This window comes from Pipra filicauda, unplaced genomic scaffold (genome assembly GCF_003945595.2).
Source record: "Pipra filicauda isolate LSUMZ 115617 unplaced genomic scaffold, ASM394559v2 scaffold24_size8852520_pilon, whole genome shotgun sequence".
Lineage (NCBI taxonomy): Eukaryota > Metazoa > Chordata > Aves > Passeriformes > Pipridae > Pipra > Pipra filicauda.
In genome coordinates this window covers 8,227,055-8,243,371 of record NW_024104365.1, presented here as the reverse complement: position 1 = coordinate 8,243,371, position 16,317 = coordinate 8,227,055, and the positions used below count along the sequence as shown (strand labels likewise).

Sequence of the window (16,317 nt, the reverse complement as noted above, 5' to 3'; positions counted from 1 at the left end):
CTGATTGAAATATTTTTGTCAAGCTTTTTATTCTTTTTCTATTTTTAAACAGAGTTTAGATAAAGACTTTTAAGGGATACCAACATGCTGTTTTAAGGGGGAGCAGAGGTTTCCCTGTACCCAGCAGGCATCACTGTCTCCACTTCCCCTTTGATTTCTGCCTACAAAAACCTCTCAGAAGACTTAATGGGGCCTTGGAAAAAGGAGGGAGAGGGACTTTATACGTGAGTAGATAGTGATGGGACAAAGGGTGCCCACTGACAAAGGGCAGGTTTAAATTAGATTTTGGGAAGAAATTCTTGGCTGGGAGGGTGGTGAGGCCCTGGCACAGGTTACCCAGAGAAGCTGTGGCTGCCCCATCCCTGGAAGTGTTCAAGGCTAGGTTGGACGGGGCTTGGAGCAACCTGAGATAGTGGGAGGTGGCCCTGCAGGGGGTTGGAATGGGATGAGCTTTTAAGTTTCCTTCCAACCCAAACCATTCTGTGATTCTAAGACACACCCAAAATCACTTTTGTCATTATGAATACCACAGGACTTGTCGCTTTTATGTGTTCATCCCCAAGCTCCTGGAGTCACATCGGGCCGTGTTAAAGAGAAAAGAGACCCCCACGCAGCCCGTATGGGGAGAAGACACCCGGAAATGGCGCTCTCCAAAATATATTACTAAAAAACCCGCCAAAACCTATTTTTTTTGTTGGGGTTTTATTTGTTTGTTTGTTATTTTCTTTTTTCTTTCTTTCTTTTTTTTTTTTTTTGTTTGTTTTGTTTTGTTGTTTTCGGGTTAGCGCTTTTTCTATTTTATTTTTTTTCTTAAAGTAGCATTTTCAGGCGGTCGGTAACTTCCAAAAGCAGTGGCCGGATCCTCAGAACGGAGCTGGGACCTCCCGGTTGCCCCGGTCCCAGTTCCCCCGCCCCGAACCGCGGGACACCGCGGCCCCTCGTCCCGCCCCCCCCACTCTCTGATAGGATGTAGCTCCTGTCCATCACTCCTCTACGGACTCTTCCGCTGTTCCATTGGCTGGTGCGTGGCCGTGCCGACCAATCAGCAGCGCCGCGGGGCGGATTTCCCGCGTGGTGGCGGGAAAGGGCCCCTGTTTGGCGCCAAACGGGAGTGCGGCGCCTGCAAGGGGGGGGTGAAGGTCGGGGCTCTCCCATTGCGGGGTAGGATCGCGGCGCTGCGGGGCCAGTCCGGCTCCCTTCAGCTATCAGCGCCTTGCCCTGTAGCAGCGGCAGCAGCAGAAGCGGCGGCGGCGAGATCTCCCCCCGAGCGGCCACAGCATGGCGGCGCCGGCGGGCGGGCTGGAGGATGCGGAGCTGCGCGAGGCGCAGCGCGACTACCTCGATTTCCTGGATGATGAGGTGAGACGAGCTGGGAGACGCGGATGCTGCATCCCCTCTGTGCCCTTTGGGGCTGGGAACCGCCTGGTCCGTGTGCCCACCCTCTTTCCCCCCCCCCCCCCCATATGTACCCCTCGGGGGTGGGGGACACCTGGTCCCTTTGCCTCCACCTATAGACTCCCCCAGGAGCAGGAAGCACCTGGTCCCTTTGCCCCTTGAACCCCTGAGATTGGGCAGCACTTAGTCTCAATGCTCTCCCCGCCCACAATATGTACCCCTCGGGGGTGGGGAACACCTGGCCCCTTTATAGGACCCCCCCAGGGTCTATAGGGAACACCTGGTTCCTATGCCCCTTCCAATATGTAGTCCCGGGGATGGGGAGCACCTGGTCCCTATGCCCCCCCACCCCCTTGAATCCTCGGGGTTGGGAAGCACTTGGTGCCTCTGCCCCCCGACCCCCTTGAACCCCTGAGACTGGGCAGCACTTGGTCCCTATGACCCCTCCGCCCCCAATATGTACCCCTGGGGGGGTTAGAGAGTACCTGGTCCCTATGTGCCTATCCCTCCCCCCCAAATATGTCCCCTCGGTGTTGGGGAGCATTTGGTCCCTGTGCCCCTCACCCTCCCCTTCTTCCTCCCTGGGAGTTGGGCAGTATCTTGTCCCTGTGCCCCCCCTTCATCCCCACATGAACCTCCAGAGGTGGGGGATCACTTGGTCCCTGTGTTGCCATGTCAGGGAATAAAGGGAGTCAAGCTGTGCAGGAATCGCTCCTGGGGGGTGTCTCACAGAGGCGAGAATGCAAAATGAGTTGGTTTTTTTGTGTCTTTCCCCTGCTGCCACTTGCAGGAAGACCAAGGGATTTACCAAGGCAAGGTCCGGGACATGATCAGTGACAACCAGTGCCGGCTCCTCGTCAACATCAACGACCTGCGGAGGAAGAACGAGAGGAGAGCCAACAGGTGGGGGTGGGCAGGGGGGGCACCTATCTGAGAGGTAGCTCCAGCTCTGGTTTTGCAGGTCCATTGTGGCAGGGAAGGACCAAACTTTGTCCTATGCACCAGATCCCATGGAAAAGGTGCACCTGCTCTTTTCCCCCACGAGACCCATCCCTTCCAAGCTTGTAAACTTACAATTTTGGCAAAAAGCTTTTGCAGCAAACTGGAGGTGGTTATATGATATAAATCATGGAATGACTTGGGTTGGGACATTAAAGCTCCTCTGGTTCCAACCTCCCTGCCATGGGCAGGGACACCTTCTACTAGACCAGGTTGGTTAGACCCAGTCCAACCTGGCCTTGGACACTTCCAGGATTGGGGCAGCCACAGTTTCTCTGGGCAACCTTTCCAGGGCATCATCACCCTCCCAGGGAAGAATTTCTTCCCAATATCCCATGTAACCCTGTCCTATCTCAGTGGGAAGCCATTCCCTCTTGTTCTGTCCCTCCAGGCCCTTGTCCAAAGTTCCTCTCCACCTCCCTTGGAGCCCCTTTAGGCACTGTAAGGGGCTCTAAGGTCTCCTTGGAGCCTTCTCTTCTCTAGGCAGGACACCCACAGCTCCCTCAACCTTGTTTAGGATGCATAGGGATATTTTTGATCAGGCTTGCCCACGGGACATGTGAAATTTCCCAGATGTGCTTGGATTTGTTCATCTTCTGAATGTGGTGCCAGTGGACCTCACGCAGAGCTGTGATGGACTTTTAAGGTGTTTCCCTACTTGTGGAGCACGTGGGGGAAATGGGACAAGTGCTGAGGAGGAGGGCAGGAGGGGCTGATCCATCTGCATTGTCACCTCCCTGTGTTGCAGGCTCTTGAGCCATGCCTTTGAGGAGCTGATGGCCTTCCAGCGGGCCCTGAAGGATTTCGTTGCCTCCGTGGACGCCACCTACGCCAAGCAGTACGAGGACTTCTACATCGGGCTGGAGGGCAGCTTTGGCTCCAAGCACGTGTCCCCACGGACACTGACGGCCTCTTTCCTCAGCTGCATCGTCTGCGTGGAGGGCATCGTGACAAAGTGTGAGACTGAGGGACAACTCAGGGCTGGTGGGACCAGGTGTTTGCTGTGGAAGAGCTGGAGCCCTCCAGGAGTCATGGCGTGGAGAGGGGCTTTTGAGAAGGACGTGGAGTGACAGGACGGGGGGGGATGGCTTTATACTGAAAGAGGGTAGATTTAGATTGGATCTTAGGAAGAAATTCTTCCCTTTGAGGGTGGCGAGGCCTTTGCCCAGAGGTCTTTCAGGTCCCTTCCAACCCAAGCCTTCTGTGATTCTGCGTCCTGGCAGTCTGGGCCAGGGAACAGGGGGCTTGGCAGAAGGTCGGGGGTGTTGGGTTGGTCTTTGAGCTCAGCAAATCCTGTCCATGGTTGGCAGAGGATTGTGACCCACGTGCAGTTTAGTGTTGGAGATTCTGCTGAGGACTCTCTGCTGACAGAAGGGAGGGACATCCCAGCCTCTGACTCCTCTGTTTTCCAACCTCAGGCTCTCTAGTTCGTCCAAAGATCGTCCGGAGTGTCCATTATTGCCCAGCCACCAAGAAGACAATTGAGCGCCGATACACGGACATGACCTCCCTGGATGCCTTCCCATCCAGTGCCATCTACCCTACAAAGGTGAGGGGAATTAGCCTTGTGGGAAGCAGCAGGTTCCTCGGGGGAGAATGTGTCAGCTGGTAAAGCCCAGCCTTCAGTCCTGCTAAAATAGCCCTTTCCAGCAGTCATGTGCGTGTTGGGTAATGCCTGTCTTCCTCCTGCTTACCTGACTCACTTCTTCTCCCTGTGTTCCTGAAAAGTGGTGCTAATCTTTTTATTGGGGTTCCTGCTTTTTAGGATGAAGAGAACAACCCCCTGGAGACAGAGTTTGGCCTCTCAGTCTACAAGGACCACCAGACCATCACCATCCAGGAAATGCCCGAGAAGGCCCCGGCGGGGCAGCTGCCACGCTCAGTGGATGTGGTTCTGGATGATGACCTTGTGGACAAAGTGAAGCCTGGGGACCGTATCCAGGTGGTGGGGACATACCGCTGCCTGCCAGGGAAGAAAGGGGGATACACCTCGGGGACTTTCAGGTGAGCCTTCTTTGGGCTTCAGCCCTCCCACCCTGTTTGGTCGGGTCACATCTCTGGAAGGTGAGACCGAGGACAGCCAGGTGGCCATCCCTGAGCTGGGGCAAACAGTGGCTTGAATCACTTGGGAGTGGTTTGCACCTTGATCCTTGAGCATCAGCCTCAGAATCACAGAATATTCTGCATTGGAAGAGACCCACAAGGATCACTGAGTCCAGCTCCTGGCCCTGCACAGGACAGGCCCAACAATCCCACCAGGAGTGTTGTCCAAACACTTCTTGAGCTCTGGCTTAGGGCCATGGCTTAGGGCAATGACCACTGCCCTGGGAAGCCTGTTCCATGCCCAACCTCTCTCTGGGTGAGGAATCTTTTCCCAATATCCAGCCTAAACCTCCCCTGACAAAGTTCCAGCCATTCTCTCAAGTCCTGTCACTGGCCACAGAGCAGAGGTCAGTGCCTGCCCCTTGGCTGCCCAGCTGTGAGGAAGCTGCAGCCTGTGATGAGGTCTCCCCTCACAGTGTGTAGCTGTGACTTCCAGCTGTGCCCAGAGGGGGTTGGATGCTCTTAAAGATGCTTCTCTGGTGGCACAGCAATCAGATCGAGGGGGCTACAGCTCTTGAAGCTTCCCACCCCCCTCCAGGGCTTCCTAGAGCAAGTGGAAGTTCTCTGGGGTCTTTTTGGGGTTTGCAGACCTGACCACAGCTGTGTCCCTTCTCCAGGACTATCCTCATCGCCTGCCACGTGAAGCAGATGAGCAAAGACGTGCGGCCTCTCTACTCTGCTGCTGATGTGGCCAAGATCAAGAGATTCAGCAAGAGCCGCTCCAAGGTATTTGGGTCTCACATCTGGAAGGCAGGCTTGTGTCTGGGCATGAAGTTTTGGCCAGAGCAGCTTGGCATGTGGCTAAGGAGGGTGTTGGGTTGCAAGTAACTCTTCAACCCTCTTGGCAACGTTGCTGCATTTTCCAACTTGTTTTCTTTGAGTTTTCTGCTCAGGCTGTGATCAGATCTTGTTTCTGTTGCTGCTTCTGTGCTGCTTGCAGGGCAGAGCATCCTTCCTGCTGGCAGCTCTGCTGTGTCATGACCCTGCCAGCTGGTTTCCAGGGAATTTCTGCTGCAGGAGAAGCACCTCCTGCTTCAAACCCCAAACCAGAGCGAGATACTGCCCCAGCCTAGTCTTATGCTCAGAGCTTTGCTCTACAGTGTGTAGAGGAGCAATTGTTGCTCTCACTGCTTTCAGTGCTTGCTTGGGTGACAGTAACGGGATGATCCAGGACTTCAGAAGAGTCCCACTGAAAGAAAACTCTGGCTAAAGGTCCTCTCCTTTCTAAATAGTTTTCATCCGTGTGGCTCTGCGATAGGAATAAGCTGAAATTTGGGCTGAAATGTTCTATTGAAGTATTGCTTTGTTCTTACCTGCTGCAGTCCATGTGATGGGCCATGCTTTGCCTCTTCTGCCTTAGGATATCTTTGACCAGTTGGCCAGATCTCTGGCTCCCAGCATCCATGGGCACGAGTACATCAAGAAGGCCATTCTCTGCATGCTGCTTGGAGGGGTGGAGAAGATCCTGGAGAACGGGAGCCGCATCCGAGGAGACATCAACATCTTGCTGATAGGTCTGGAAGGGCTGGGCAAAGGCACCCTTGGTTGGTGTCAGGGGGTGGGATGAAGGGACATTTCTAAGGAGTAACTGGGGTTAGACAGGACCTCTGGAGGTTGCAGGTCTGGAGCCCTCAGCACAAGAAGGTTGTGGACTGTTAGAATGGGTCCAGAGGAGGCCACAGAGATGCTCCCAGGGCTGGAGCCCCTCTGCTCTGGAGACAGACTAGGAGAGCTGGGGGTGTTCAGCCTGGAGAAAAGAAGGCTTTAGGGAGACCTTAGAGCCCCTTCCAGAGCCTAAAGGGGCTCCAAAAGAGCTGGAGAGGGACTTTGGACAAGGGCCTGGAGGGACAGGACAAGGGGGAATGGCTTTAAGCTGAAGAAGGACAGATTTAGATAAGATGTTGGGAAGGAATTGTTGGCTGTGAGGGTGGTGAGGCCCTGACCCCGGTTGCCCAGAGAAGCTGTGGCTGCCCCATCCCTGGAAGTGTTCAAGGCCAGATTAGACAGGGCTTGGAGCAACCTGGTGTAGTAGAAGGTGTCCCTGCCCATGACAGGGTTTGGAACTGGATGATCTTTAAAGTCTCTTCCAACCCAAACCATTTTGTGATTATAGAGGGTCCCACAACCTCTGTGGGCCACTATCCCAGTGTTACCCACCCTCAAGGACATTTCTTTTACCATCCAGTCAGAATTTCTTGTGTTCCAAGCTGTCCCCCTGGCCTCTTGACCCATCACTATCACCTCTCAAAATTCTGCCTCCATCTTCTGTATTTCCTCCCATCCTCTTGATGATGGCAAGAAAACCGTCCGATACCTTATTTTCTGAAGAGTGAACAAACCCACTTCTGTCCCCTTTTCACTCCACCCGCCCGTACTCTGAGCACCCCCAAACTAGACATGGCATCCAGGTGACATTCAGTTGTTATCCGGGTGATTATGTGGTTGTTAAAGGTGCTGTTCTCCATTTCAGGAGACCCTTCTGTGGCCAAGTCCCAGCTGCTGCGGTACGTGCTCAGCACAGCACCCCGGGCCATCCCCACCACGGGCAGGGGCTCCTCCGGCGTTGGCCTGACTGCTGCTGTCACCACGGACCCTGAGACCGGTGAGGAGCATCAGGGTGGTGCTTATTACCACCTGGGAGGGACTCTGTGAGATCCAGGGCTGCTGTTCTCCATGATCTGGGAGGTCTTTTACAACTTGAGTGATTTTATAATGTTCGTTCTGCAGTGACACTTGTAGGACTTGCTCCACCTGGAGCTTTATGGTGATGATTGTGGTGTTTTGGGATGTTTTCTCCACCTCTATTAGGTGGTGGTCTTCTTTACTCCTCTTCTACTTCATGTCTCCCATGTCATGGCTAGCAGCAGCCTGGATTTTGTCCTTCTTGTGGTCTTGCTCCTTATCCTAAGTGTCCTCTGTGCTGTCAAGTTCGGTGGGAGATGGGCAACCCTGAAGGTTGCTCCTTGAGGCTTATCCTCATCCCACGGGTGGGTGGGGATGGCAAAGCAGGTGTGTAGAGGCTGCTGGATGTTGACTGACCCTCCTTTCTCCTGCCCCATCCCAGGTGAGCGCCGCCTGGAGGCGGGAGCCATGGTGTTGGCCGACCGGGGCGTGGTGTGCATCGATGAGTTTGACAAGATGTCCGACATCGACCGCACGGCCATCCATGAGGTGATGGAGCAGGGCCGTGTCACCATCGCCAAGGCCGGGATCCAGGCCCGGCTCAACTCCCGCTGCAGCGTCCTGGCTGCCGCCAACCCCGTCTACGGCCGGGTGAGTGCCGCTGTCAGTCCTCTCCCTGGGGCAGGATGGGAAAACCCAGCTTGGGTAACTTGGTTCTTACTGGGATTGAGATCCATGGGACCTTGTCAGTTTGTTGTCTGTTTGTGCTCATGGCTCTCCTGGAGGGGAGAGGTCTCCTGCAGTTTCTCACTTCACCTTGATTCTGCCTGGGTGTCTAGGGCAGGGCACTGGACCCTCATCCTGGTGATGAGTCTCAGTCTTGGTGTCTGATCTGGGATCATGAAAAATACTTGTTTTCCTTGGAAATGAGAGCTACAGCCACCTTGCAGGATGGGGAAAAGCAGCTGTACTGCTGCAGCAGGCTGGCTTTGGTGTGGTGTCCAGCTGCCAGGACACCTATCCATCCCTTCAGGCCTGACCAGAGGAGGTCCCTCCAGCCTCCCTGGCAGCCAGGACCGGCCCATGAGGGTCTCCTGTAACCCCTCACGTCCTTCCACAGTACGACCAGTACAAGACGCCCATGGAGAACATCGGCCTGCAGGACTCTCTGCTCTCCCGCTTCGACCTGCTCTTCATCGTGCTGGACCAGATGGACCCCGAGCAGGACAGGGAGATCTCGGACCACGTCCTGCGGATGCACCGCTACCGCAACCCCAACGAGCAGGACGGGGATGGTGAGTCCCTTGTAACCTTGGCTTGCTCCTGTCTCTCTCCTTGGTGGGTTGTCACCCCTTGGTGGCATCTCTTAGGGCTCAGCACCTCTGCCTTTGCAGGGGACTGGTTTTGGTGGCTTTTAGAATTTGTTCCAGAGACTAAAAGCCTGTTCTCTGTGACACTTCCCTCTCCAGCCATGCCTTTGGGCAGCGCTGTGGAGATCCTGGCCACGGATGACCCTGACTTCACGCAGGAGGAGGAACAGGAGCTCCAGGTGTATGAGAAACACGATGACCTCCTGCACGGGCCCAACCGCCGCAAGTGAGTCCTTCATCCTATGTCCCTTGGAGCTCTCTGGGGGTTTCCAGCACTGTGGGTTCATGGGTTTGGCTTGAGTATCCAGGCAGTGACTGATTGCCATTGCCAGCGATGGTCCAGGGGGAGGTACATGGGCAGGATGCCAAGGGAGCCTTGCTCTGGGCTTGATCTCTTGTGCCAGGAAGGTGGGGAACATCTGGAGCTGAACTCCCTACACACCTGGATGCCCCTGAAGGGTGGGGAAAAAGTGGTTGGAAATCCCATCCCTGCCTTGGAGAACACAGGTGTACGTATGTTCCCACAGGGAGAAGATTGTCAGCATGCAGTTCATGAGGAAGTACATCCATGTAGCCAAGATGATCAAGCCCGTGCTGACCGAGGAGGCGGCGAGTTACATCGCGGAGGAGTATTCCCGCCTGCGCAGCCAGAGCCAGATGAACTCGGACATCGCTAGGGTGAGCCCTGGGAGCAGCTCCCTGCTGGGCCAGGAGGAGGGAAACTGAGGCACAGACTCCTCTGTGTCCTTTATGAGTGTTTCCCACCTTGGATGCTGTGGTGTGGGTCAGTCTCACAGAGACACCTCCCTCTCTCTCTCCTCAGACCTCCCCCATCACAGCCCGGACCCTGGAGACCCTGATCCGCCTCTCCACAGCCCATGCCAAGGCCAGGATGAACAAGACTGTGGATCTGCAGGATGCTGAGGCAGCTTTGGAGCTGGTGCAGTTCGCCTACTTCAAAAAGGTGAGGGAAAGGTGTCCCTCTGCTCCTGGGGGATCCTGGGGTTTCCATTGGAAAGGTTGGGCTTGGTGCAGGCTGAGCACCCTGGGCTGCTGGTGCGACCTTTCCTGGACATAATGTGGGATGAGGCCACCATGGTGGGATCTTGGGTCCTTGGGTTTGGTCCTGTAAAAGCAACTTGAGTGGAAAACGGGGCTCAGTCCATCCTGCCTTTGCCACACAGGTGCTGGAGAAGGAGAAGAAGCGTAGGAAGCCGGTGGAGGAGGACTCAGAGACTGAGAAGGAGGAGGATGAGGAGTCACAGCCCAAGGAGGAGCGCAGGATGAGGAGGTAAGAACCAGAGCAAGGGAGGGACGTCATGCAAAGGGCATCAGCCCCTTCTGAGGTTGCCACAGGCAGTGCTGGCCTTGGGGGAATAATCCAGATTTTACTGAGCCAGGTGGATCGTTGCCCCCAATTTGTAGTAGAGGGACATGATTATTTCATGGATAAGGAATTGGCTGGATGGCCATGTCCAAAGATTTGAAGCACTGGCACAAGGTGTTCAGAAAAATCCCTGGAAATGTTCAAGGCCAGGTTGGATGGGGCTTGGAGCAGCCTGGTCTACTGGAAGGTGGCAGAATGTTGGAACGAGATGAGCTTTAATGTTCTTCCAAGCCAAACCATTCTGTGATTCCATAGCAGCCACAACCCTTGGGACTGGTGCCAGCTGGGTCCTGTGCCATGGGCAAGGATCTGTGGCCAGAGGGTGGGTTACCTATGAGCCACAGGCACCATGTGAGTTCCTGGGCAGACACCTCCAGAAGCTCAGGGCATGGGCTCCTGCACTCCATTTTTTCTGGGAGTTCAGCTGGAGCAGGGCTGACCTGTCCCCTCTCCCAGGAGGAAGAAGGCACGCACGGAAGGCGAAGAAGGCTCCTACGACCCCTACGACTTCAGTGATGCCGAGGAGGAGATGCCACAGGGTGAGTCCCTCGGGTTTTGGTGGCACGTGGCTCTTGAGGGTGCTGCTGCCTTGAGCCCTGGTGGGGCTGCACAGCCTGGGGAGCAGCAATGCTGCTGTTCCTGGGGTCCCTGGCATGGTGCAGCCACCATCCAGTGCCACAAATCCAGATAAACCTGTCTGTGTGGGACGGGGGTAGATGGGATATTGGGAAGAAAATCTTCCCTATGAGGGAGGTGAGGCCCTGGCACAGGTTGCCCAGAGAAGCTGTGGCTGCCCCATCCCTGGAGGTGTTCAAGGCCAGGTTGGACAGGGCTTGGAGCAATGTGGTCTGGTGGAAGGTGTCCCTACCCATGTCAGGGGATTGGAACGAGAAGATCTTTCAAGTCCCTTCCAACCCAAGACATTCCATAATTCTATTGCTGTTTAATTCTTTTCCACTCACTTCCAAAGTGCTGCAGAAATAGCAATATTGGGAGGCAGGTTGGTGTCACCCAACCCATCCTGAGGCCAAGAGCTTTTGCTGTCTGGGTGCTTGGACATCAGGCAGGGTGAAGGTAACTCTTCCTTCTGCTCCAGTTCAGGCACACACTCCAAAGACGCCCGAAGCCTCGGCCACTGGAGAAGAGAAGAAGATGGAGTTGGCTGAGCCAAGGTGAGGGGGGGCTGGAAGAGGAGTCTACCCCTGCATGTCCACCCCCCCCCAGTGGGTCCAAGCTGTTGTCCCATTGCTGGAGATGCATCTTTGGTGCTCCCAGCTCCAGTTTTGGCTTTCCTGCCGAGTGCTGCTTCTGGAATGGGGAAGGGCTGTGGCATCCTGGGCTGGGAAGGAGGGGAAAGACTTGTGTGTGGTCTCTAAGGGTGATTACTTCTCCTCTGACCAGGTTGAAAGCGTTCAAGGCTGCTCTCCTGGAGGTCTTCAAAACTTCCCACGCCCAGTCTGTGGGTCTGAAGAATGTGATGGAGTCCATCAACCGCGACAACCCCGAGCCCTTCTCGCTGGCTGAGGTGAAGGGGGCCTTGGCCCACATGCAGGATGACAACCAGATCATGGTGTCTGATGACATTATCTTCTTAATCTGAGCCTCTGGGTGGAAGATCCCACGTTTTTGTGGACTCTCAGTCTGGAGACTCTCTGTGTTTGCCTTCAGCTCTCTCCTGAAACCTTCATCTGGCTGAGCTGGACTTTGGGGAGCTCAAGTCTCTGCACTTCCTTTCTGTGCACTGCTGGCACAAAAGAAGAGCCAGGAGCTCTGGAAGCTGTTAACTGTCTTCAAAGTGGAGCATTTGTGAAGAGGCTTGTTTCTGCAAGGAGATGAAAGGAAAAACCTAAGAGCAAACCATTAATGTTCTTAATGTATTGTTTTTAGCTTTGGTGGCTTTTTGGTGGATTTTTTTTTTTAATGAAAAAATCTGGATTTAGGAATCCAACATTTAGTAGTGGTGGTGAGAAGCAATGTGAGAGCTCCACTACTAGTGAAGCTTTTATTTTTCCCTTTTCTTCCCCAATTACATAGCCTAGATCTGCTTGTCTCACAAGGAAAGATGCCTAATGCCTGTCTTGTTGGTTCTACTTTTCCCACCCATCTTGTGGAGGATGATTCCTAGTGCTGGAGGGACAGGTGTGGTCTGACGTGCTCCATTGCCCATGGTCAGCTTGATTTCAAGATTTCACAACCCTGGTGGGAGTTTTGCCCCCAGGGAAGGACATGGGTGTTCAGAGTTGCCCTGGGAATGTGTCCCTGGCACAGATGGGTTCCATCTCCAGCTGCTCCTCCTTTCAGCCTGGAATCATTCCCTGGGGATGGCTTTCAAGAAAAGCTGACTCCACAGTGAGACCAGTTTTTGCTGCTTGTGATCCAGTGCTGCTGAAGGTTTGGGATTTTTTTTAATTTCTTTTTTTCATCCTGGTGAGTTTGAGATGAAGCTTTGGAGAAGCCCCTGAACAGCACTGGCTGTTTGCTGTTGTCCCTGCCCATCCCCAGACACCCGCACAGCTCATGTTCTCTTGTTTCTGGATGCCATAAATCTTAATTTGATAAATAAAAATGTCTATATTGTTTAATCCATGGCTTTCTGCTTACTTGGATTTAAAATACCCACTTGTGGGGATACAGCTCTGCACCCTTCTGGGGACCTGTGCTGCTCTGCAAAGCCTTCAGGCAGCTGCCAGCCCATTTTGGCTCAGGAATGGGCTTGGGAATGTCTATCCACCATGTGCCTTTGGCTTGGTGGACCAAATACATGCAGAAATTCCTGTGAGATGGGTGGGCAATAAATGTGGGCAGCTCCTGCCTCTGCCCACCTGGAGCTCTGCATCTTGGCAGCATCTCAGTGTCCGTGGGAGAGGGTTCCCTCATTTTTCTTCTGCAGACAGACCTGTTGGACTATAAAAGCTGGACTTTTGAGCTTCTCTCATCCAACAGAGCCATGACAGTGGGTTTGGAGGGGATTTTGCATGTTTGCAGCCTCCTAAAGATCTCTGATTGGATGTATTGTGCTTCCACCTCAGACCCACAGACAGTGTTTGGTCTCATAAAACTGCAAAGATTGGTGAAGGTGAGTAAAACACACAGATGGTTTCTGATGGAGACAGGCTGGGAGAGCTGGGGGTGTTCACCTGGAGAAGAGAAGGCTCCTGGGAGACCTTAGAGTCCCTTCCACTACCTAAAGGGGCTCCAGGAGAGCTGGAGAGGGACTTTGGACAACGGCTTGGAGTGACAGGACAAGGGGGAATGGCTTCCCACTGCCAGAGGGTGGGTGAGATGGGGTATTGGGAGCAAGTTCTTCCTTGTGAGGGTGGTGAGGCCCTCGCCCAGGTTACCCAGAGAAACTGTGGCTGCCCCATCCCTGGAAGTGTTCAAAGCCAGGTTGGATGGGGATTGGAGCAACCTCAGATAGTGGAAGGTGTCCCTGCCCATGGCAGGGCTCCAAATGAGATGAACTTTAAGGTCCTTTCCAACACAAACCATTCCATGATTCTGTGGTTTGGTGTTTTTCCTGCCCTTACAGCTGGGGAACCGCTGAAACTGAATTTCCCGAGATAGGACACCAGGAGGAGCTCCAGGGTAGATAAATCTGGTTTATTTTATTTATCCCATAGCCTGGAGTGGTAGGATGTGGCTGCCTACCTCCCCCGGCTGCTGGTGGCCACCTCGGTCTATCCTGGAAACTTGGAAAGGCAGAGGGGCCTTTGGTGACATGGGAAAAACAAACAACTCCCACAGGCAGAGAGGTTTGTGGGGATCAGCTGGATCTGACCAACAGCCTGAATCTGGGATACCACCAGAGAGATCATCCAGTTCCTGGATGCTCAGCCACATGAACATCTGCTGTATTTTTATATATATTATAAAAAAATATATATTATAAAAATGTATTTCAGTTTTGGGCCCTTCACGACAAGAAAGACATTGAGGGGCTGGAGTGTGTTCAGGGAAGGGAACGGAGCTGGGGAAAGGGCTGGAGCACCAGGAGCAGCTGAGGGAGGTGGGGGGGTCTCAGCCTGGAGAAAAGGAGGCTCAGGGGGGACCTTCTCCCTCTCTGCAACTCCCTGACAGGAGGGGGGAGCCAGATGGGGGTTAGTCTTCTCCCAGGGAACAAGGTAACGCTTGTTATAATATTTATATAATATTATTTGCTATTATATTAAATTTACAGGCTTTGTTCTTACTGATGGGGAAAAAAACCTAAAAATTCCATAGTGGATGAAAATGATGATGGGGTGTGTGACATTTTAAAAGGAAAGCAAGGAGAGAATAGAATGGAGGTTGTAATTCTAAGAAACCTGGCTTGAGTAATATCAGGGGCTCAGTAGGGAAGATCCCATGGGAAGTGTGCAGCCTTTCTTGAGTGGCATCGTGCTCGTTTTGATATTAGAGATCACAGGTAAGAAAAGTAACAGTTCAGGGAATCCAACAAAAACAACCAAAGAGTTGGTCATGTGTGTTCCTTGTCACCTCCTTTCAAGTTGTGTCCCTAATAATTTCCCTGGTCTCGTCCCTTCTGCATGGGATGGAGAAGAGGAGCTACAGCTCTGGCCCTGACCCTTGTTTTGACCTGACATAAAGCCTGCCCATTGCTACCCTCATGCCTCACCCACCAACCAGCCAATCTGTCCTGCCATGGGCTTGGTCCAGCACCCAGGACTTCCCTGGCACCTTATTTTATATAATCCTAGAATGATTTATGTTGGAAAGGACCTTAAAGCTCATCTAGTCTAACTGTCCCTGTCCAATGGGCAGGGACACCTTCCACTATCCAAGCCCTGTCCAACCTGGCCTGGAACACTTCCAGGGATGGGGCAGCCACAGCTTCTCTGGGCAACTTTTGTCAGGACCTTGCCACCCTCACAGACAAGATTTTCTTCCTAATATCTAACCTAACCCTTCCCTCTGGCAGTGGGAAGCCTTTCTGCCTTGTCCTGTCCCTCCAAGCCCTTGTTGAAAGTCTCTCTTCAACTTTCTTGGAGCCCTTTTAAGCACTGGATGGGGCTCTAAGGTCTCCCTGGAGCCTTCTCCAGGCTGAACAACCCTAGATCTCCCACCCTGTCTCTATAGCAGAGGTGCTCCAGCCCTTAGAGCATCTTCATGGTCCTTGTCACATTGTACCTTAGTATTGTATTTCTCAAACCCTTAGTCCACCTCCTCTCTGCAGGGTTGTTGTTTCTAGAAATCAACCCTGCTATTTATCTCCGTGCTGCAGGACAGGTGAACACAGACTGCAGGGATTAGGAGTGAATTCCCCACACCAGCACCATCAGCATCATGTAAGCCCTGCCTCCCACTCATCCCACAGCTCTGACCAAAGCATGATGAAGGCTCAGGGGTTGACAGCTGAAAATGAGGTTTGTCCTTGACCTGTGGAGGGAGCCCAGAGGTGCCACTGGTCCCCTCTGAGGTCCCACAGCTCTAACACAGAGCTGTGGTCACTGTTGTGCTGGAGCAACATTCCCATGCAGAGGTTTCCACTGGTGGTACCTGTGGCACACCTGGCAGCCCCATTTCCCCTCAAATTTTGGTATTTTCCGTTCACATCTCTTGGCTCTGGTCTGCACTTGGCCATGAATCTTGCTGGTGTGATAAAGCCCTGTGAGCAAACCCTGCCCAGAGTAACTCCTGCATGGATGTGATCGGTCAGAGCTCTAAACCAGAAGGTGATCCTGTGGTGTCACACGTCAGAAGGGTAAAATCTGGGGTGGCCAGAGAGGCAGGAGCAAGCTGCTGGACGTACAAGCCCTGCCCTGTGCTGCAGCCACCTCACCCTGAAATATTCATTCAATCCTGACATCCAGAGCTTTCAGAGGCTGCAATCCCACCCCTTTGCTGCTGCAGGCTATGGAAGGTCCTCTGAGCAACCTGATCTGGTGAAAGATGTCCCTGCCCCTGGCAGAGGCTTGGAATGAGGTGAGCTTTAAGGTCCCTTCCAACCTAGACTATTCTGTGATTCTGTAGTCGAAGCCCAACCTGAAATGGGGCATTTCTTATGCCTGAAGTGCTGTGAAAACTTGAACCTGCATGTAACAAATCCTGCAGTGCAAACAGTGGGGTTTCCTTATAGTAACTCAAGAGTAGAAGAATTCTTTTAAGTGAAATTAAAATTTTATTGTTTATTTCCAAGTCCCAATCCCTGCTCCAAGGCTGCGATGTGTGGGAGCAAACAGCTTTTTGAGATAACTATATATTCCTAATTTAAGGAAAAAATTCTTCCCTGTGGGGTTGGTGAGGAGGCCCTGGCACAGGTTGCCCAGAGAAGTTGTGGCTGCCCCATCCCTGGAAGTCTTCCAGGGCAGGTTGGATGGGTCTTGAAGCAACCTGGGATAGTGGAAGGTGTCCCTGCCCAAGGCAGGAGGGTGGAACTAGATGTTCTATAAGGTCCCTTCCAACCCAGACCATTCTGTGATTCTATGAATACGAGTATTTTTC

General features: G+C 53.3%; 1 protein-coding gene across 1 annotated transcript; it reads left to right on the top strand.

Moving 5' to 3' along the window:
• The first annotated feature begins 1,124 nt into the window (after positions 1 to 1,124).
• Positions 1,125 to 12,458, top strand: MCM3 (minichromosome maintenance complex component 3). Its single transcript, XM_027738331.2, has 17 exons — positions 1,125 to 1,359; positions 2,186 to 2,298; positions 3,143 to 3,351; positions 3,813 to 3,943; positions 4,160 to 4,398; positions 5,115 to 5,223; positions 5,858 to 6,011; positions 6,968 to 7,099; positions 7,562 to 7,770; positions 8,240 to 8,414; positions 8,589 to 8,715; positions 9,017 to 9,167; positions 9,313 to 9,453; positions 9,674 to 9,780; positions 10,333 to 10,415; positions 10,973 to 11,048; positions 11,278 to 12,458. Exons 1-17 carry the CDS (start codon positions 1,279 to 1,281, stop codon positions 11,474 to 11,476), a joined length of 2,436 nt encoding a protein of 811 aa, XP_027594132.1. The 5' UTR covers positions 1,125 to 1,278; the 3' UTR covers positions 11,477 to 12,458.
• Positions 12,459 to 16,317: the final 3,859 nt, after the last annotated feature.

Bases quoted from the DNA above. Each gene is read 5' to 3' on its own strand.
- MCM3 (XM_027738331.2), top strand. From the start codon at position 1,279: ATGGCGGCGCCGGCGGGCGGGCTGGAGGATGCGGAGCTGCGCGAGGCG. The intron at 8,415-8,588 runs GTGAGTCCCTTG...TTCCCTCTCCAG, and splicing joins CAACGAGCAGGACGGGGATG to CCATGCCTTTGGGCAGCGCT. The intron at 9,168-9,312 runs GTGAGCCCTGGG...CTCTCTCCTCAG, and splicing joins TGAACTCGGACATCGCTAGG to ACCTCCCCCATCACAGCCCG.